This window comes from Nicotiana tabacum, chromosome 3, assembly GCF_000715075.1.
Source record: "Nicotiana tabacum cultivar K326 chromosome 3, ASM71507v2, whole genome shotgun sequence".
In the NCBI taxonomy this organism is placed as follows: Eukaryota; Viridiplantae; Streptophyta; class Magnoliopsida; order Solanales; family Solanaceae; genus Nicotiana; species Nicotiana tabacum.
The window spans coordinates 192,868,597-192,891,734 of record NC_134082.1 but is presented as its reverse complement, the minus strand read 5'-3'; the positions used below and the strand labels follow the sequence as shown (position 1 = coordinate 192,891,734).

At 36.0% G+C, this 23,138-nt stretch overlaps 1 protein-coding gene across 1 annotated transcript; it reads left to right on the top strand.

The window, feature by feature from the left end:
• Positions 1-11,638: 11,638 nt before the first annotated feature.
• On the top strand, positions 11,639-15,974 carry LOC107779472 (alpha-farnesene synthase-like). The gene is made up of 7 exons (XM_016599919.2): positions 11,639-11,836; positions 11,916-12,192; positions 13,460-13,832; positions 13,922-14,140; positions 14,249-14,390; positions 15,207-15,455; positions 15,558-15,974. Exons 1-7 carry the CDS (start codon positions 11,660-11,662, stop codon positions 15,846-15,848), a joined length of 1,728 nt encoding a protein of 575 aa, XP_016455405.2. The 5' UTR covers positions 11,639-11,659; the 3' UTR covers positions 15,849-15,974.
• Positions 15,975-23,138: the final 7,164 nt, after the last annotated feature.

Below are 23,138 nucleotides of genomic sequence, written 5' to 3'. Positions count from 1 at the left end.
ATATATAAAAGGTTTTAATCCCTTTGAACCGTTGAACATGCCAGATGGTCCTCCTCTGAAGCCCTCACTTGAAGAAGCTCCCAAATTGGAATTAAAGCCTTTACCTTCTCATCTTCATTATGCTTATTTGGGTAGTTCTGAAACGTTAATTGTTATTATTTCGGCTGACTTGTCTAAATTGCAGGAGGAGAAATTGTTAAGAGTACTACTTGAGCATAAAAGAGTAATTGGGTGGAGAATGTCCGACATAAGAGGTATTAGTCCAGCTTTTTGCATGCATAAAATTCTCATGGAGGAAGAGCACAAGCCAAGCATAGAACAACAACAACGCCTAAATCCAAACATGAAAGAGGTGGTAAGAAAAGAAGTGATTGAATGGCTTGATGCAGGTATTGTATTTCTAATATCTGATAGCAATTGGGTAAGTCCAGTCCAATGTGTTCCAAAGAAAGGAGGAATGACCGTAGTAACAAATGAAAATAATGATTTGATTCCCATTAGAACTGTTACTGGGTGGAGGATTTGCATAGATTATAGAAAATTGAATAATGCCATCCGGAAAGACCATTTTCCCCTTTCCTTCATTGACCAAATGCTTGATAGATTAGTCGGGCAGGAATACTACTGTTTTTTAGATGGCTACTCTGGATATAACCAAATTGTTATAGCCCCAAAAGATCAAGAAAAGACCACTTTTACATGTCCCTATGGGACATATGCATTTAAAAGAATGCTATTTGATCTTTGCAATGCACCTGCAACTTTTCAAAGGTGTATGATGGCTATTTTCACTGATATGGTTGAAAGATTTGTGGAAGTATTCATGGATGATTTTTCTGTATTTGGATGTTCTTTTGATGAATGTTTAATGAATCTTGATAAAGTCCTTGCTAGGTGTGAAGAAACAAATTTGGTACTAAATTGGGAAAAATGTCATTTCATGGTACGTGAAGGCATAGTCTTAGGGCATAAAGTGTCTAAGAATGGATTGCAAGTGGATAAATCAAAGGTGGAAGTAATCAAAAAATTACCTCCACCAACATCCATTAGAGGCATTCGCAGTTTCTTAGGCCATACGGGCTTTTACCATCGTTTCATCAAGGATTTTTCAAAAATCTCATCTCCTTTGTGCAGGCTTCTTGAGAAAGATACATCTTTCAAGTTTGATGATGCTTGTCTGAAAGCATTTGATGAGCTGAAACGAAGATTAGTTACTGCACCGATTATCATTTCTCCAGATTGGAAACTTCCATTTGAATTGATGTGTGATGCAAGTGATATAGCCATTAGAGCTGTTTTGGGGCAGCGGAAGGAGAAAATATTTTGTTCCATTCACTATGCGAGTAGAAATCTTAATTCATCTCAAATGAATTACACTGTTACTGAAAAAGAGTTGCTCGCAGTAGTATGGGCATTTGATAAGTTTAGATCATATCTAGTGGGGACAAAAGTCATAGTTTATACAGATCACTCCGCTATAAGGTATTTATTTGCAAAGAAAGATGCCAAGCCAAGGTTAATTCGATGGGTTCTTCTTTTGCAGGAATTTGATTTGGAGATTCGAGATCAAAAGGGAACAGAGAATCAGGTTGCAGATCATTTATCCAGGCTGGAAAATAGAGGCCATGTCACTGAAGGAGAATCAATCAAAGAAACATTCCCTGACGAACATTTGCTAGCTATCACTTCGGATGAACCCCGTGGTATGCTGATTATGTAAATTTCATTGCAAGTGGAGTGACTCCACCAGAATTCATAGCTGACCATAGAAGAAGGTTCTTACATGATGTGAGATTCTACATGTGGGACGAGTCTTTTCTATATAAGCAATGCGCAGATCAATTGGTAAGAAGGTGTGTCCCTGAGGAGGAGATGAATGCAATATTGCATGACTGTCATTCTTCTCTTTATGGAGGCCATCATGGGGGAGACAGAACTGCACAAAAGGTTTTGCAATCAGGTTATTACTGGCCAAAATTATTTAAAGATGCACATGTTTTTGTTAAAAATTGTGACAAGTGCCAAAGAACAGGAACGATCACGAAGAAGCACGAGATGCCTTTACAAAATATTTTAGCAGTAGAACTCTTTGATGTCTGGGGAATAGATTTCATGGGACCATTTCCATATTCTAATGGGCACAGATATATTTTGGTTGCAGTTGATTATGTGTCTAAGTGGGTTGAGGCCATTGCTCTTCCCACTAATGATGCGAAGGTAGTGGTAAGTTTCGTAAAGAAGCACATTTTCACACGCTTTGGAACTCCAAGAGTGTTGATAAGTGATGGAGGAACACACTTTTGCAACAAATTATTGAAAAATGTCCTAGCAAAATATGGTGTGAGACACAAGGTTGCTACTGCATATCACCCTCAAACGAGTGTTCAAGTTGAAGTGTCAGACAGGGAGGTAAAACAGATTTTGGAGAAAACTGTGAGCGCAAATAGGAAGGACTGGTCCGGTAGGTTAGAAGATGCATTATGGGCTTACCGAACTGCATACAAGACTCCAATAGGTACTTCTCCATACAGGTTGGTTTATGGAAATGCATGTCATTTGCCTGTTGAGCTAGAACACAAAGCTTATTGGGCAATCAAAAAGCTAAATATAGATATGGACTTAGCCGGTGAAAAAAGACTGCTACAACTCAATGAACTTGATGAGTTTCGGTTGCATGCTTATGAAAATGCCAAGTTATATAAAGAAAGAACCAAGAGGTGGCATGATAAGCACATCCAACATTGTGAGTTTGTACCGGGTCAAGAAGTTCTTCTGTTTAATTCAAGGTTAAAGCTTTTTCCAGGAAAGCTTAAGTCTTGTTGGGCAGGTCCTTTCGTTGTAGTAAGCGTGACTCCTCATGGAACAGTTGAATTACGAGACACAAATTCAAGTGTTACTTTCTTGGTAAATGGGCAACGAATTAAACATTATTGGGGTGGTAACATTCAACGTCACAAAACCTCAGTAGATTTAATTGATGTATAATGCAATATGGCGTCGTGCCGCGACATAAAATAAGACATTGGTTGGGAGGCAACCCAACGATCATGGTATTTTTGATTATGATGTTTATTGTGTACTAATAAATACAGGTGAACGAGGGCTGATGCTTTTAATAGATTGAAAAAAAAATCAAAAATCGCTCAGGTGCGCGGCCGCGCACCTGGCCGCGCATTTGAACGAGCTACTTTGGGGTGCTCTCTGTCTTGGCCGCGCAACTGACTAGTGCGGCCGCGCATTTGAACGCGCTAGTTCAGTTGCTCTCTGTCTTGGCCGCGCACCTGACTAGCGCGGCAGCGCATTTGACCGCGCTAGTTTTTTAGTTTCTTTTTGTTTTTGTTTTTGTTTTTGTTTTAATTTGTTAATTAAATTACTATCCTACCCCCCTAATTACCCTTATCTGAACGCCCCTCTCCCCAAAAACCCCCATTCCAACAAATTATCTCTCTCTCTCTAACCCAATTTCCCCTCTTCAAAACCCTTCTCTTCTCCAAACTTTTCTTCCACCATTTTTCTTCACCATTTTCTCCCAAACAATCCCCATCGAATCTTCTTTTCTATCTTCACATTCATCTTCTTTACCATTCTCTTCCAACAAAGGTATGAATTCTTGTTTTGTTTTCTTTTATTTTTCTATTTTTTTTCCTTTTTCAGATTTTTGTTTATATGCAAATAAAGTAGTTATAGTTGTTAAAGTTGGTTTCTAAGAATGGTGTTGATGTTATAAGTTGAAATGTTAGTAAGAAATTAGTTTTAAGTTCTAAGTTCTTCTCTTCTTTTATTCTTCTTGTTATTTTCCAGATGTTGTTTTTATGTTTTAAGTAAATATAATGATAGTATTGATGGGTATTGTGTAATAATAGTGAACTATTCTCGTATAGTTCTTTTATACAGAGAATAATGTTAGTGATAATTTAGTTTTAGTTTTATTGCTATTTTTCGAATTTCTGTTGAAGTATTTATACATATGTTGTGTTAATTGTACATAAATTGTATGTATAAATTAGTGAAATACTTGGGGGTATTGTTGGTTGATGAGTGCGGGGAGGAGAACCACTTGATTGGTGATGTTTTATGGGTGAATAAGGGTGATTATTGTTCTAACAAGTGAAGAAGGGGTTATGATAATACAATACATGCAATGTGTTTGTGAAAAAGCCCCCATGAATAAGAAAATGTAGTTTGTGACCAATGATGAGTGTGAAGTCTAAGTAACCCCATTAAGCTGTGAATTTTGGATTGAGCTATGTTAATATGTTATTGTCTGGCAGGTATAATGACTAACTCCAGAAAAAGACGTACCACAGGTCCTTCCTCAAGCAACCAAGCAGGCAGAGCTAGGTCACGAGAGGCAGCAATTGCACGCCCATTTGATAATACAAGATTTGTTTCGGCCAAAGCTCAGGACCGATTTGTAGAAAAAGCTGAAAAGAAACCAATTCCTGAAAGAGGTGTTGAGATGAGAAAACTTCAGCGGTTGTGCCCTCATATGCACGATAAGTTGCTGAGAAGGGGCTTACACACATTCGTCAACGAACCAGGTGAGGCAAATCTCATGGTTGTAAGAAAATTTTATGCCAATGCTCCAGAGCATACAAATGGAATAGTCACAGTGCGCCAAAGAGCAGTGAATGCTTCACTTGAGGCAATTCGTACTGCTTATCAGCTGCCTGCACCTCCAGAGGAGCATAATGACTTCTATAACTATGGTAAGGCACCCACATACGAAATTTGGGAAAGATTCTTTGAGACCATTTTGGCACCTGGCAAGGAAATTTCCTGGATGACTTATGGGCAGAAATTTCATTCTAATGCACTCACATTTGAAGCAAAGTGCTGGTTGCATATCATATGTGCCCGATTGATCCCATCACACAATAAAACGGAAGTCAATGGACCCCGAGCTTGTCTTGTCTGGTGTTTTGTTAATGGTCACGACTTTGATGTAGCTAAAATCATGTATGATGAGATGTTCACTCGCTGCAAAATCAAGAGGTATGGATTCTTCTTCCCTTCACTAGTTACTCAACTATGCAGGGCTGCTAGTGTGCCAGAATACCAACCTGCTGATGGGTTGGTTGAAAAGGAAAGCAAGTTCCGAGCTGATAAAGTGACAACAGGGAAAGAACCGTAGGTAGTAGAGGTGGTAGAATCAAGCAGCTCTGATGATGATGACGACGATGATGAGGAGGAGGAAAATGAGGCAATGAATGTTGAAAGTGAGGCGCAGCCAGAAGCACCCCGTGCATCAACTACAAGACTGTCATCATCTGCGAGACTGTCAAGATCAACATCACAAGCAGCACCAGCAACAACATTATCACGAGCAACTTCATCTTCCCAATCTACCAGATTGCCTCGTCAAAACACATTGGAAAAAGACGTGGAGGATCTTCGCATCGCTATGACTGGGTTGGGCAACCATGTGGAGGAGATAGCTGACCGACAAGTCAAGTCGGAGAAAAAATTTATGGGTTGACTCAGAGCATTGGGGCGTGCATGTAATGTGAATCCTGACACTGTCTCAGATCAGGAATGAAGTTTCGGGGAAGTATCTTTGCCTCTTTTCTTTTTAGAAATGAAAGTCATGGGGACATGCCTTATATTTAAGTGTGGGGTGGAAGGATGGTAATAATTATTATGAATTTTTAGGTTGTTTTAATTGTTTTGGATTGTTGGAATGTTTTGGTGGTGTGGTACAAAATATAATGTTTTGGGATTGCGTGATTATTTCACTTTTGTTTTTAAATGTTTTGGTGATTTAGTATTATTGGAGTAATTGTGCTGAATTTTTTTTTTTTTTTTAGTAGTAATATTGGCGTGTTCCGATGACAGATTCTTTTGGATAGGAGTTCTTGAGGGACTGAGCTTATTGAAAACAACAAAAAGATTTTTGTTTTTATTTTTGGTATTTTTAGGTAGTATAACAAATCTCCCTTGTTTTTTCTTTAAGCCACGGTTCTTTTCCAAGGGTTTATTTTGAACCGGGCATATGTAGTTTTTCAGTTAGCATATATAGAAGAGAACTCATAGCGTTGACACACCTGAACACAATAGAACTTAGAGTGTAACGCTTAGTCTTAATTGTTGAATCTCACCGAAAGTGCCTTAAATTGTATGTTTGTACTGAATTGAATGCTCGTAATGGAGTGTCTTGATGAGCTGATCTGGAATGAGTCATATGCCATGTGTGGTGAGTATTTGTGTAGTCCATGCATTGCATTTGTGTCTAGAACTTGCCCGGTATGTGAATTAAAGCGAAATATTAGGTGATGCTCGATTTGAAAAATGATGTTAGGCTTTCTTTTCCCTTTTTGAGCTTAATTGCTTATCACAAATAAAATTTGTCCCTAGTTAACCCTTTTGAGCCTTTAGACTTTTGTTTGGCACCCGCATTACAAGCCTATACACTTTTGTTCTTAATTGACAGTGTTTTGGTCCTTTTACCTCTTAAAGCACTTTAATTGTGTGAAGAACGCTAAAAGAAGTAAGAAGGAAATAAGTGTGGGGTGGCTTTTGAGTGGAACCAATAAAAGGATAAAAGGTGCACTGATGTTGTAAATGAATACACCACTAGCAGAAATTGAGTGACAAGAAAAATTACAATGTGTTTTGCTCTAGTTAGTGGGAATGAATTAATAGAGTGCTTAAAGAAGAAGGGCGTATTTGTGGGATGACATTGTGTATAAATGAGAAGTAGGTTGAAGAATTTATGCTGAAAAATTATGGGTGTGATGTGTTAAAGTGCTTAGGGGTTGAGTCACTATTCCTAAATACATCCTACCCATCCCATAGCCCTCATTACAACCATGAAACAGTCCTAATTGATTTTGGATTGAGCTAGCCTACATTAGTAGAGATTTACATTAAGGGCAAGCTTATGGTACCAATTGCATGCATGTGACTTCTTTTGTGAGAGTGAGTGATTTCCTTGATATATGTGAATATATGAATTGAATGTGGGGGATTGAACTCAGTCTTTGTTAATGTAATTGTGAGGGCATATGAATTGTGACAGAAAAGAAAATTTTGACTTCTATAAAGAGCAAGTTGAGGAAGTTTGAATATGCATGACACTTGAGATTCAACTTTAAAGCTAGGATTGTTCACTGCTAGGAGCAACATATGTACATTGTTCTCGGTGTAATGCGTTAAGGGAAATAGTTGAGAAAAGGGATCTTTAGAGATAGTTCTAATATAATAGTTTGATTGCTCGAGGACTAGCAATGGATTAAGTATGGGGTGTTGATAATAAGCGAAATCTGGGTGATTTAGCTATTGTTTATGCTTCTGTTTGATGATATTCCAATGATATGTTGTGATTAATTGATGAATTATGGGATTTAATAGTGAATTGTATACATTTCAGGTAAAGAAGTGTATATTACGTAAATCAAATATGATTGGAACCATTTTGGAGCAATAAATGAAAAAACCCCTCGGAATTAATTAGAGTGGAAGAACAAGAAAAGAATCAAGAATATGGGACAACTGGACTAGCACGGCCAGATGCGCGGCCGCGCTAGTCCAGATTTCGGGAAAGGTTGTTTAAAGGGGTAAAATTGGAATTTCTTCTGAATCCCACTCAATTTACATAAAGGAAGAACTCCATTATGGACAAGATCAGATTTTTTGAGGGGAGTCAGTGCAAAAATACTATTCATCCTTGAGAGAGAAAGTGAAGGAGGAGTTTCATCTTGGAACTAAGAAAGGAGAAGAAGAACAACATCTTGGAGAAGGATTTAAAGAGTTCTTTCAAACTTTCTTCTTGTTGATTGTTAATATTATGTTTAAAACTTTTATTGTTGATTTTTGTATGATTATGAGTAGCTAAATACTCTAATATTCTTGGGTCATGGATGTTAGATAATTATGTTATTTGAAGCTTAGATTGAAGATTTTGAATCTATCGTTATGGGCTGTTTATTTAATTCTGCTTCTAATTATTTTACTGCGTAGCTAACAGTGAAATATTATTTACGAATCTTGAGTTAAACTTGAAAAAGGAAATTCTTGATTGCATATAGAATCAAATAGAGCAAGATCCGAATCCTGGGCATTGAGTGAAAGATTTGCAATTAAGATAGACATATACTTAATTGCCTTGTTTGGTTGAAAAATAGGAGTTGTAAATGCATTCTTGCTAATATTAATACCATAGACATATAGGTATTAGTTTAACTTGAATAGATACATAAGAACTCGAAAGATTCTTATGAATATTATTAACCCTATAATCAATAACCCGGATAATTCAATTAATTAATCTAAAGCTAAAATAGTAGCATAATTTCTAGCAAGTCCATGACCCGGGAATATATTTATCCAAATTGTTATAAACATATTGTGTAATTGGTGTAGTAATTTTGTGTTGAATTATTGTGCAATTATTAAGTAAGTTGTAAATTGGTTCTTTATATATTTTGTGATAATTTAGCTTGAATTGATAATTGTTTGAGTCTACATCAGTCGATAAGTTGATCACAATTCCTCGTGGGAACGATACTCTACTTACTACTATATTACTTGTCGATCACGTACACTTGCGTGAGTGTTTTGGTCGCAACAAGTTTTTGGCGCCGTTGCCGAGGGATTTGAAATTAGCTACTTGACTTCTGTAATATCAATTAAGAACATAATGCAAGGGAACTACAACTCAACAATAGCCCGGCAAGGGGGCAATATAATGATCTCTTCTCTTTCTCAATTTTACTTCACAATTCACTTTACAACTGGAGCCAACGCTCCTCAATGTTCATAGGTCACATATCTTTCCACAGCTTTACACAACAAATAGAAATCTTCACCAAGGCATGAATAATACAACGAAGTCATGAAAATCACAATATAAGACCCACGGTCATGCTTGACACCAACGTATAGATACTCGTCACCATGCCTTTACGTCGTATTCAATAAGAAGCAAATATCAAATAGGACACAACTCCTAATCCCTCAAGCTAAGGTTAGACCAAACACTTACCTCGAACTTCCATAGCCAACTCAATCCTCAAACACCGTCTTTCCTTTCGAATTCGACTCCAAATCAATTGTATGTAGACATAATCGACTTAATAACATCAATAAATTCTAAACATTCCAATTCCAATACTTAATTATAGCTTTCTAATCATTCTTCCCAAAAATCCAAAAAATCGACCCCGGGCCCACTTGGTCAAAACACGAGGTTCGGACCAAAACTCGATCACCCATTCACCCACGTGTCCAAATATATAATTTATTTTGAAATCTGACCCCAAAACAAGGTTAAATTCTCAAATAATCAAAAAGCCCTAACTCTACCTAAATCCCTAATTTTCTACCCTTAATCACATGTTTTATGCCTAGAAATCTAGTGGGTGTTGATAAAAATGGAAGAAAACGAGCTTAGGATTATATACTATGGTGAAGTTCTTCTTCAAAAATCGCCCAACAGGTGTGGAGAAGATGAAGTTTGTGAAAAATAATAAAAATCTCGTATGGCATTCTGTTTTAGAAACTTAAAATAACTGGGCGAAATTGGTTATCGCATTCGCGATGAGTTAGGTCTACAGACCTTCGCGTTCGCGGAAGATGGCTCGCGTTCGTGGAGCTTTGGATCCTCAAGCCTACACGTTCGCAGGCCAATGGCCGCGTTCGCAATGCACAAAATGGTGACCCCTCCCCAGGCCTTAACCTTACGCATTCGCGAGTGCATGGATGCGTTCGCGAAGGGTATTCACCCCTCGGCCTCGCATTCGCGTCTCAAGCTTCGCGTTCACGAAGAAGAAATCTGGCACCTGGGAAATTTGCCTTACGCGTTCGCGAGAGGGACCAAGCGAACGCGAAGAGTAAAATCCCTGGGCACTGAACAACAGAAACTTGCAACTTTTTGAGTTTCAAAAACCTTCCGAAACACACTCGAGCCCTCGGGGCTCAAAACCAAACATATGTACTAACTCAATAACATCATACGAACTTATCCGTGCGATCAAATCACCCAAATAACCTCAATAACAACGAATTAAACCTCAAAATCAATGAAATATTTCAAATCTTCTTAAAGCATCAAACTTTGCATTTACAGTCTGAATCACGTCGAACGGATTCCGTTTCTTACCAAACTCCACAGAATCATCTGAAATCATATATAAGACCTATACCGGGTGCCGGAACCAAAATACGAGTCCGATACCAACATGTTCTAATCGAAATTCATTTCAAATTCCTTTAAACAATTTCAAAAAAAAAAATCTTTAAAAAATTCATTTCTCGGATTTGGGACCTCGGAATTCGATTCCGGGCATACGCCCAAGTCCCATATTTTCCTACGGACCCTCTAGGACCATCAAATTACGGGTCCATGTACGTTTACCAAAACGTTGCCCGAAGTCAAATTTATTCATTTTATAGTCAAAATTTATCATTTTTCACAGATTTTCACATATAAGCTTTCCGGCTACGCGTCCCGACGCGCACGAAATCGAGGTGATGCTAAATGAGGTTTTCAAGGCCTCGGAAACACAAAATTTAATTTAAAGGTCATCACATATAGTAATATAATATTTGCACAATTGTTATAGTATGTAACTTAAACATTTCTAAAAAAATAATAACATGCTTTCTTTTCTTTTCTTTTTCCATGATAAATAGGATCTTTATTGCTGACTCTAATATCTCAAGTCGTGACAAACTTGTCAAAGGAATGCGTCACCTTATGGCGTAACTTTATTTAAAAAAAGAAGAAGACAAACTTGTTAAAGGAATGAAAGGAATGCAACACCTTATGGCCTAATTTTATTTTATTTAAAAAAAAAAAAAAAAAAAAAAAAAAAACTTGTAAAACTTGACCTAAGGAATCTTTAAATCTAGAAGGTGAACTGAACGTCACATCCAAGTCCTCATTCCACACAATAATTTTCTCATCTTGCGTCGTTTACAACGTTTTTTGTATTTTAAGTTGTGTTTTCAAATTATGGACTCCAATTCTATTTTTGTTTCGTTCTTTTTATTCTCTCTATCTCTCTCTGTTTTACTTATATACATCACTGACATTGCAAAAAGATTTCCCTGCTCACTATCAACAACAACTAACTCAATATATTTTCATATATATTGTCTCACAGAGGCAGATTAAGAAATTTAAATTTATGACTTCCGATACCGTAAAATAAAATTAATATACAATAATAACTAGGTTCACAGTTAGATATTTATAAATATTTAGTGAATTTTTTAATAAAAATACAACATCTACGCAAAAGTTATTGGGTTCCAAAAAACCCAGTAACAATACTCTAGATTTGCCACTGGTGTATGGAAAGAGTGGTCTGTACGTAGACCTAGGTACCCCTATGTAGTAAAGATAGAAATGTTATTTCCAATATACTTTCGGCTAGAAAAGATGAGGCTAGAAAAGATGAGAAGAAAGAAAAAGATGATGATGACGAACAAGAATTAAGTACAAAAAATACTCACGACGAAGGGTTTCGTTCACTTTGTACGAAAGTTAGATTTGAGAACATGTTGAACAAATGGTAATAGAACGGTGTGAAGGATTCAATCCAACTGTTACAGTAAAACAATCAGTCATTAATTTTTACCTATATAAGCTCTTAGAAGTTATGAAAGGTCTCCACAATTATTCTTGTATCTTCACCACCTCTATTATTCCAACAATATGATGCTATCCCAAACCACGTCTTACAGAAACATTGTGTCCCTTTTTTCCACTATGCAGACTAAGAAACTTCATAGTACTATTAAAAAACAAAGTCATCCTGAAAGGAAGATTTCTACCTATAAACCAAACATTTGGAAATATGATCATCTACTTACTCTTACAAGTGAATATTCTGTAAGTATTTACTTTTATCTCAATTAATGCATGTTCGTGTTCGAAATATTTCGTAATAAATAATCGCTCCTGCATGCAGGATGAGAAGTATAAAGCTCAGGCTGAGAAGCTAAAAGAGAAAGTCAGTTGCACGTTTTCAAACACTATTTGTCCCCTGGACCTGCTAGAGCTTATAGACAGCATTGACAAACTTGGACTCAGTTGTTACTTCGAGGTTGAAACCAAGGAAGCTTTAGAAAAGATAATAATGTCCGTGAAAAGCAGTGGTTATTATTCGAGCTCGAAGGAGGAGGATCTGTATGCGATTGCATTGTGCTTCAGGCTACTCAGGGAACATGGCCACCATGCTTCACAAGGTTATCAATAAGTTAATAATGTGTCTATCCATCATCTAATTAACAGTGGCAAAGCTAGGATTTGGACTATGCGGACAGAGGCGGCTCAATAAAATTAGTGGTCTAAGCATAATCTTAATAAAAACGTTAAACTTATTTAGAAAAGAAATCATATATTAATGAGGTAAAGGATTTAATTTCTAATTAAGAATAAATTAAACAGGATAAAGAGAAATATCCAATTTAGGAAAACATTGTTGAAATTGGAAAGTAAAATACAGGAAAATAAATCCATAATCTAAAGGAGGTAAATAGCTAATTAAAGAGAGATAAAACATTAATTTAGTTATTTCATCTGAATAACCTCGATCAAATCCTAAAGAGTGACATAAAATTTGAAATTTGTTTAATAATATATATATATATATATATATATATATATATATATATATACATATTTGGCTTCTCAAAAATGCCCTTAGATTTTAATTCCAACACATTAGCATGGGAGGCTTTTTGGTCATCTCACATATTAAGCCAAACAATTATTCCCTCGATTCCCCATCTCCCTATTCTCTCTTCTCCTTGTCTTCTTCCCTACCATCTCTTAGACCCAGATTGTTATTTTCTGTTCATGAACTAAAGCATAAGTCAATTATTCAACAACAATTAATAGTAGCCTATAGGTAGCGATATGTTTGGGAACTTTCTTATTTTTTCTGAACTATTGCCAATTTAAATTTGCTATGAAGTATCATGAATAATAAGAAAACCACAAAATGGTCGAAAAATCAATTACTCCTTTTCACATGCCACGTTGAAAGCTATAGAATGAATCTTATAAAGAGAAAGAAGAAAAAGCAAAGAGAAGGGGGGGGGGGGGTCATAAATCAATTGAATCTTGCAAAGAAGAAAAGTAGAAGAGAGGTACCAAATAAAAAACCAAAGATTGAATTTTACAAAGATAATAAAGGAAAAGAAAAAATTGAAGAGAATAGAGATGCTAGATCGAGAGAGAATAGCGAGGGCAAAATTGGAGAAGGTTGAAGAGAGTCAGGTTTGTTTATGGCAAAATTGAAAAGCCTATCTTAACAATGAAGTTATCATTAAAAACTAAGGGTATTTTTAAGAAGTCAAATATGTATACAACATGTAGTAGGTTAGCAAAACCCATATAGGGAGAGAGTGAGTGTATAAATAATTATAAGTTTGACTTAATTTTTGAGGCCTAAAAGCAATATAATGTCTTTCTAATTTAATTTCAAGTTGTTGTTTTTTTGTACTACAGATATGTTAAAGGACTTCTTCGATGGCAAAGGAAAGCTGAAAGTCTCAGATGTGAAAACATTATTGGAGCTTTTGGAAGGATCATGTCTGAGCGTGGAAGGTGAAAACGTACTAGACGACACACGATTGTTCACAACCAAAAATCTCAAGAGTCTTCTATCTAAATCAGATTACACATTTACTACTAAGGAATATTTGAGAAATAGGTTGAGTTGTCCATTGGCATGGAGAGTGAAATGGTATGCCGTAAGAACACACATCTCTGCTCAAGAACTTGAATGCAACGGCACTAATCCAATGTTGCTGAAGTTGGCAAAACTTAACTTCAATATAATTCAAGCCACGCACCAAAAGGATCTCAAACACGTATTAAGGTACGTACTTAAAACATGCATGTCAAATGAGAATCACTTTAATTTCTTCTTGTTTTTTATACGAAAATAATTTCTTGTGAATTTGACAGATGGTGGATGAATGTTTCAATAGTTGAAGATTTGAGCTTTACAAGGGATCGGATAGTAGAAAGCTTCTTTTACGCTGTAGGAGTTGCCTCTGAGCCTCAACATGGAAGCATGAGAATATGGCTCACCAAAGTGATTGAGTTGGTGCTAATAATAGATGATGTTTATGATATTTATGGTTCATTAGCCCAAGTGCAGCAATTCACTCGTGCCATAGAGACGTAAGTTCTCCCAAACTCAACATTTGATACAAGTTAAAATTAATTAAATACTACTACGTACATACGTAATAATCATGCATAAAAAGGAGATTTTTCACATTTAATTAGGTGGGATCCAAATGAAGTAGAAGGGCTGCCAGAATGTATGCAGATCTGTTTCAGGTCTTTGCATGATACAATAGAAGAGATATCTGTTGAAATTCAACAACAAAAGGGTGGCCTTTCAGCATTACCTTATCTGAAACAAGTGGTGAGTACTAAAGTAGTCTTCAAATATATATGCCGGATATACCAGAGATTGCTTTTAGCTTTATCTTTTCAGAGATTCAAGTAGTTGTCTGTGATATATCCTTAAATCTTTTCTATGACCCACATAGGCACGGTGACTTTCTATTTTGTCTTCAAAATCCATTTTTTGCTTCTTTTTTCTCTCAAATAAAAACCTCATTGGCGCCTTAGCTATTCTTTCCTAAGTTTTCCCTTTCATCATATATATATATATATATATATAGTGCTTATATGCCAAGACTGAAGTGCCCGAAAGCCGAACTCCTTCTCTCCTATGCTAAATACTAATGGCATCGGTTGTTTCAGGAGATAAATGAAGTACTCTATTTAAATAAAATCCACCATCAAAATTTTCCCATAAGCTAAAGCAACTTGGTTCCAATATATATATGTATGGGCTCTAGGTTACTGCATGCCTTCATACTAGATGTATTATCATGTCACTTAATTACGTATATACCATTTCCGACCCGAATTAGTTGTCATGATTCGCTAAAGCCAAAAATATGTGAACTTTGATTAACATTTGAGAAGCGAAACATGACAACTAACTTGGAACGGAGGGAATACTAATTATTAATCATCTATTTTTTTCTATGACGGGAAAAGAACTTAAAATCAAATCCGAATAAGTGAAGCTGTAATTGAAAGCGAAACGCACCATGTAGCCACGTCTTTTCTTTTATTTTTGTCTAACCTTTGTTCATTACATCTTTTACGTCTCTTTAATTTCCATGCATGTTTACGAATGTCATCTGATATTGTTTCAATAATTCAGTGGGTCAACTTTTGCAAAGCCTTGCTGTTGGAAGCAACGTGGTACCACAAAGGCCATATACCAACACTTGAAGAGTACCTTAATAATGGGTGGATCTCATCTTCCGGCCCTTTGCTTTCCTTTCATGTGATTTTTGGTGTAACAAATAAAATAACGAAAGAAACCCTTCATTTATACGAAGATTGCCGTGAAATTATTTACCACACTTCGGTTGTAATTCGACTTTGCAATGATCAGGGTACCTCAGCGGTAAAACCTCAAGCTTTTACCTCTCTCTTTTAATGTGCTTTCCATTCTAATAATTTCCCCATTTGGCTAGTTCTTAATTTTCATAATATTTTTTTCATGTAGTCGGAGCTAGAGAGAGGTGATGTTGCTTCATCAATTTTATGTTACATGCAACAAGAAAATGTTTCAGAGGATGTAGCCCGAGAGCATATCGAAAGCATAATTTTGGATTCGTGGAAAAAGATCAATTACCATTTTAATACTCTTTCTACATCACAACAAAAACTCGTCAAACATGTAGTAAATGAAGCACGGATGACACATGTCATGTACCAATTTGGAGATGGATTTGGGGTTCAAGATGGTGAAACTCGAGATCAAGTCTTGTTCAACTTGGTTAATCCTATTACTTAATTTATGTGATAATTTAATTTCGGCCTATTCACTTTCGTCCTATTCATATTCATGGTGGTCTGGCATACTTGTAATTTGCCAAGAGAAGAATTACAAATAAAAATCAATTAACATTTCTTTAAGAAATACGTGAAAACATTTATTGACTTGATCAGTTGAAGAACTTTATCGGATGTCCCCGAAAGGACCTTTTGTTGAAAAAATTGAGATGGGTAAAAATTAAGAAGAATTCATAGAAATAGCCGTCCACTCAATCGATTAAAATAAAAATAGTCGGAGATCTATAGTATGTATATAATGCATATATAATATATGCATAATTGTGTATAATTCATATATAATCAATATATACTGGATAAGAAAAATAAACAGTAAATCCGACCAGCATTTATGTAAACGTTAGTCCAACAAAACCTTTTATATTGGCCAATATAACTTATAGTTAAGATGGTGAATGGGCTGAGGCTACGATTAAATTTAGAGGTGGATCTAGCTTCAAATTTACAATTTCAAGTGAACCCAATAGCTTTTGCGCTCAAGATCCTATATATTTATTAATAAATCCATAAAAATATTATTGATATTTAATTGTAAAACTGAGGACATGGCCCTTGTTAAGAAGGAGTGGAGGCCGAGCATTAGGGTTGAAAGTTGGGAGGTAGTTACATGTTTTTCTATTACATATTGCGTGTAAGGCTAGTTTAATAGTGTATTGTCTTAGACTGCTAAGGATTTATGTTGTGTTCATACTATTTTCCGCTCCTTTCCTAGTACCTTGCCATTGTTACTGGTTATTGTTATTACTTTCTTCATCAATTTTTCTGATTCTTAGGTTGCGGGTAGGGGTGAGGAAACCGACAAACGAAACCAACCCGATAATCCGAGTCAAACGGGAAAAAAAACCCCGACTATGGTTTGGTGTTGCAAAAAAAAACTCGACCATAACTGGTTTTAACTAAAGAAAGTCAAACCGAAACCAAACCAAACCAACATTAAATATATAGAAATTTTAGATATATTTAATACATAAATATACTTATTGTGATTTAATTTATAAATATTTCTTAATTTTTTTTATAATTTAATCTTTTAAGGTATTATTTTCAAGGTTGGACTTACAACTTTTGAATGTTCCAAAAGAGCCCGTTTGGATTGACTTATTTTAAGTATTTTTAAGCTAAAATAGCTTTTTAGCCATTTTACAGTGTTTGGATAAAGTAAAAAAATGATTTTAAGCACTTATTTTTAAGCTAAAATGACAAAAATAAGCCAAAAGTTAGAATTCCTAACTTATGGCTTTTGGCTTAACAGTCACTTACAACAAACCCATCCAAACATGCTCTAAGCTTTATAGACATTAATATTAGTAAATTAAATAATGCTAACAAAATACATTCAATTCAATACTACGAACAGGAATGTATTAAATATCTATATTTTGTTTTGCAATAATTTAGATAAAAATGTATAACCTATTTTTATTTTTTTCTTTAGCGTTTATTCGTGTAATTAATACTCCCTTATTAGTCGTCTACTTATTTTAGCATGACTTAGTACCTTTAGATTATGTTTATTTTTATTCTAACTTTTTAATGCAATATTTATATTACGTAATTTTATTGTCTTTATTGTTGAAAATTATAGGATAATGCCATGAGACATCTCATATTTTGTAATTTATTTTTTGGAAAATACTTTATATAAATGAATCTTACTAGGATTAAAGAAATATTTTGAGCTCAAGTTATATATTTTGTTCTACGAAGATTTTACCGGAAAAAAACCCAAAAAAATCGAAAACCCTAGAAAACCGAGATTGAAAAACCCGAGTTTTATTGGTTTGGTTTGGTCTTTAGATTTAATAACCCGACACAATTGGTTTAGTTTGGTAATTGTAAAATCCGAACCAACCCGGCCTATATACACCCCTAATCTTACCAATGATATGTCACGCCCCGAACCTGGGCCTGGACGTAACACGACACTCGGTGCCTGACTACATGTGACCGAGCGAACCAACTGGCTAGCTGAATCAACATGTGGTATCATAACATATTGGATTTGGAAGATAAACTAACACATGCTGATATACAGAAAGTCTGGATGATATAAATCAAAGTGCGGAAATACTAATACAATTCTGAAACATATTTGTAACCAACATAGCTTAATATGAAAGCCTGTGACTCTGTCTAACTGTTACTCTAGTCTACGAAGCCTCTATTTGAGTACTGAAAACACTAAATGTATGTGAATACTGAAGACTGTAGCAATGACAATGCCCTGAAAGAATTGGGGATCACCAAATAGCTGGTACGAGAATCCTAGCGCTCTGAATCATCAACCTGTAAATCATTACCTGCATCGCGAGATGCTGGCCCCGGGCAAAAGAGACGTCAGTACATTTGAATTGTACTGGTATGTAAAATAGCTGAACAAAAGAACTGTCAACACTGAAACTGAACTGCTAGCTGATAAACTGATAACTTAACAAGAAAGTAAGGATGTGAATACTCCCTCTTCTGAATGATGAACAACCTGTTTATCTAAACATGAAACTGCGGCCATCATATATATATATATATATATATATATATATATATATATATATATATATATATATATATATATATGTGTGTGTGTGTGTGTGTGTGTGTGTGTGTGTGTGTGTGTGTGTGTGTGTGTGTGTGTGTGTGTGTGTGTGTGTGTGTGCACGTGCGCTCCATCCCCACAAAAAACTAGTCAAATAATTTATCTCAGGTCCAAAATGCATAAAACATAAACTGCGGCCTTTGGCCCAAAGATTCATAAAGCATAAACAGCGGCCTCAGGCCCAAAGATGCATAAAGCATAAACTGCGGCCTTAGGCCCAAAGATGCGCAAAGCATAAACTGCGGCCTCAGGCCCAAATACAAGTGTTCAACATTCAGGGATTTAAAATCAGGAACTGAGAATCATACTGCAATATATGATAGTGAAATACTAAATCACAATGAGTTACATGATACTGGAATACTGCATCACACCGAGTTACATAATATTGGAATACTGAATAGGACTAGACTGAGACATGTATTCTTGAACTGATTGTGAACACTGAAACTGTTTTTGGCATACTGAGTAATCTATACTAAGACTCGGGGGCATCAAACCCAAGTCTATATTGAATACGCACTGAGCTCACAACATTCAGAATGAAAGTCATGAACGAGTTATGAAGCTAAAGAATAGAAGTTCTACAACTATTCAAGGAACTAGGCTTAACTATATTTCTGAGGTAATTGATACGTCATAAAAGAAACGTAATGTAGGGAGAATCATTAACATTCCCAAACATAGAGAGTTAGCCTCATATACCTCAATTTGCTCCTTAGTGATACTACAATGATCCACACTACTAAGAACCTTCAATCTACAACAACAACATCCAATGGAACCCAATATTAGTAATAAATTCCATAACTTATGCCATTTAGGCATATTATCAAATACCTTGTAGGCATAGATATTTACACCTCATAACTATAGTGTTGGTTCATCCAACTATCACCATTAACCAACAATTCATTCTACCATCATTCCTAACAAATTTATAACTTCCAACAACATATGTATGACCATCCATTCACACCCAACCAACAAATCCTATCAAATAATCACCTTTAAATCCCTACCATGGTCATGCTTTTAAATTGGGAATTTATGACTTCCAATCACCATACCATAAGTTGTAATACTTGATTCATACTCATAATTCCATAATAACACCATATATGTAAGTCTAAGGGTGTAGGATTACCTCTTGTAGACCAAATCTTGAAAGACAACTTTTGGGGTGTTCTTGAGATTTTGAAGAAATCCTATGAAACCCAATCAAAATCATGTTGTAACTAGTGATTGAGAAGTGAAATCACCATGACAACACACTTAAAAACTCACGGTGTGCAATTGGATGCCTTGGTCGAGTTGGGGGTGTAGAGAAAGCCCTAAGCTTGAGAAATGACTCAATTTCTCTTATTTCCGGTCTTTAAGATATTTAAAACCTTCCAGACGTGCGAGCTCGCGCGCTTGTTCGCTCGTTGGAGGCAGAATACTCAGCAAAAACGCGCGACTTCGCGCTCTTGTTCGCGCTAGTGACACCTGCGCAGTAAAATGGTTATAACTTTCTGTATACACCTCCAAATGACGAACGGTTTGTTGCGTTGGAAACTAGACTCAAAGGGATTTAATTTGATAGGTTCTGCATCACACAAATCATTGTATCCAGGTAGATATTCTCGTCCAAAGTGAGGTCTTGTGCATACTCATTTGCAAATTTTCAGCTATAATGAAAATTTTCAACTTAGCTTGGACTTAAGCCTCTCCTTAGACCCCAAATCACCTATAATATGCCTCGTACACTTATTATCATAACCACTCAATTACCATCACGCTAATACTTGTTTAATGCATCCACAACCGATTCAAATTACGGGGTGTTACATTATCTTTCTGGCCTCTGTTATTGTTACCGATATATTGTCTCTTTTCGTCTTCTTGAGCCGAGGATCTATAGGGAACAACCTCTCTACTCCATCAGAGTAAAGGTAAGGTCTGCGTACACACTACCCTCCCCAAAGCCTACTTGTTGGATTATATTGGGTTATTATTGTTATTGTTGAAATTGTGTTTGAACATATATTTTATTTGAAAAAAGTTAAAGTTTTGTGAGTAGAAGAAAAACATTCACCCAACAATTGCTCTAAACCAAATTTTGGGAACTTAAAAATATATCAATTTTTTTTAAAAGTTAAACCATATTCCATGAACAAACAACATTTTCAAAAAAAAAGTGAAAAAAGAAATTGCCAAGATCTATGGACAAAAGGTAGCTAAGAATTTTTCAAACCACTAATTAGAATTCACATTGTCGTAACTACTTCAGGAGAAAAGTCGAGGGTACTTGTAATATATCTTTGTGCGGCTCAATTTGTTTTTCGAATTGGACTTATATACTGATTGGTCTATATAAATCGTTACTGTTAGGGGTGTATATAAGCCGGGTTCATTCGAATTTTTCAATTATCAAACCAAACCAATAGTGTCGGGTTTTTAAATTTATAAACCAAACCTAACCAAGAAAATATTTTTTAATCTCGATTTTTCTCGGGTTTTTCGGGTTTATTCGGGTTTTTGGATTTTTTCCTGGTAAACTCTTCATAACACAAAATATATAACTTGTACTCCAGATTTTTCTTTAGTCTTAGTAAGATACAACTACATAATGTATTTTGCAAGAAAATAACATAATAATATGAGATAAGTCATAACTTTAAACTAAAATATTCAATAACAAAGATAATAAAATTACATAAAATAAATATTGCTAATTAATGAAGCATAAGAAAAATTAACATAATCTAAAAATACTGTATAGATCATGCTAAAATATGTATTCGAGCTAATAAGTACTATTAGTTACATAACTAAGCACTAAAGGAAAAGATAAACTAAGTTATACATTTTTATTATAAATGTGACGACCCGGCCAGTCGTCTCATGAATTACCTCTCCATTTTCCTCATTCCTACTTCGTTATGCTTTAATTATTCGTGTTATGTGGTATCGGGTTGGCCGAATCGAGTTCGGGAAGGATTTGGTAAGGTTTGAGACACTTAGTCTTTTTGGAGTGAGTTTAAGTTGGAAAAGTCAACCGGATGTTGACTTATATGTTAGAGGAATCGGATGTGAGTTCCGATATTTCGGTTAGCTTCGGGAGGTGATTTGTGACTTAAGAGCATGATCGGAATGAATTTTGGAGGTTCGTGGTAGATTTAGGCGTGAATTGGCGAAGTTGAGATTTTGACGATTTCCTGTTGATAGGCGAGATTTTGATATAGGGGTTGGAATGGAATTTTGAGAGTTGCAGTAGCTTTTTTGTGTCATTTGGGATGTGTGTTTAAAATTTTAGGTCATTCGGACGTGGTTTGGTTGGGTTTTTGATCAAAAGCGTGTTTCGGAAGATTTAGAAATTTAGGCTTGAATCCGAGGAGTTTTGGTTGATTTGATGTTGTTTGAAGTGTTTTGATGATTGAAACAAGTTTGAATAAGGTATTGGAATATGTTTGTGCTTTTGGTTGATGTCCCGGGGGGCTCGGGGTGATTTTGGATGGTTAACGAAGAGGTTGGAACCTTGTTGCAGCAGCTGATATTGTTGCTTCGGGTATTTCCATACCTGCGGATTAGGGACCGCACGTGCGGAAGGGGATCCCCAGAAGTGGAATTTTGAGGAAGAGGCAGGAACCGCATCTGCAGATGCGGTAATTGGACCGCACCTACAGAGCCGCAAGTGCGAAGATTGGATCGTAGATGCAGAATTGGTCCGCTAAGTGAGTATATGCGGTAGCGCAGAAGTGACAAAAGATGCCGCAAATGCGGAAAAGCTAGGGCAGATGAATTAAAAGAGCCCTTCGCGAATTTTGGGTTATTTCACCATTTTTGACCTCGGCTTGAGAGCTTTTGGACGATTTGGAAGAGGGATTTCAAGGAAACTTCGTTAAGGTAAGGATTTTGGACCTAAAACACATTTCTATGGTAGTTTTTCATGGATTAAGGCTGTAATTAAAGGAATTAAAGGGTTAGAAATGGAGGATTAAGGCTTGAGTTTAAGAGGCCTTAAAATGAGGATTTGAGGAGTCATTTGAACTTCGATTTTGGTATTTTTGATATGTATGAACTCGTGGGGAGATGAGGAATCTATTGATGTAAAAATTTAAGTGGGCCCAGGGCTCGGATTTTGGTAATTTCAGGATTTGTGCCCTTTATTGATGGTTTTCTCTTGGGCTTTGTTCCCTTAGCATATTTTGACGTCCTCGTTCTGATTTTGGATAGATTCGATGCGCGTGGAGGCCGATTCGAGGGGCAAAGGCGTCGCGAGCAAGAGATTTAGTCGGTTCGAGGTGAATAATGATTGTAAATGATGCTTTGAGGGTTTGAAACCCCGGATTGCACATCGTAGTGCTATATTGAGGTGAGACCCACGCTTGATGACAAGCGTGGGATCGTGCACTATTTGGGGATTATGAATTGTTCCGTCTCAATTGATGGTTTTACCGCGTATTTGACTGAAAGCTATTTGCTATCCTCATTGTTTGGGTTGAATGCCATATTTGGGCTGCGTGCCAACTATTTGAACCCTTCGGGGGATTTTTATTACTATTTCCTCACTGTTTTGACTTATTACTTGGACTCAGTCTTGTTAAGTTCCACTGTTTTTACTACTCAGCCATGTTTACTCAGTTTTTAATACTT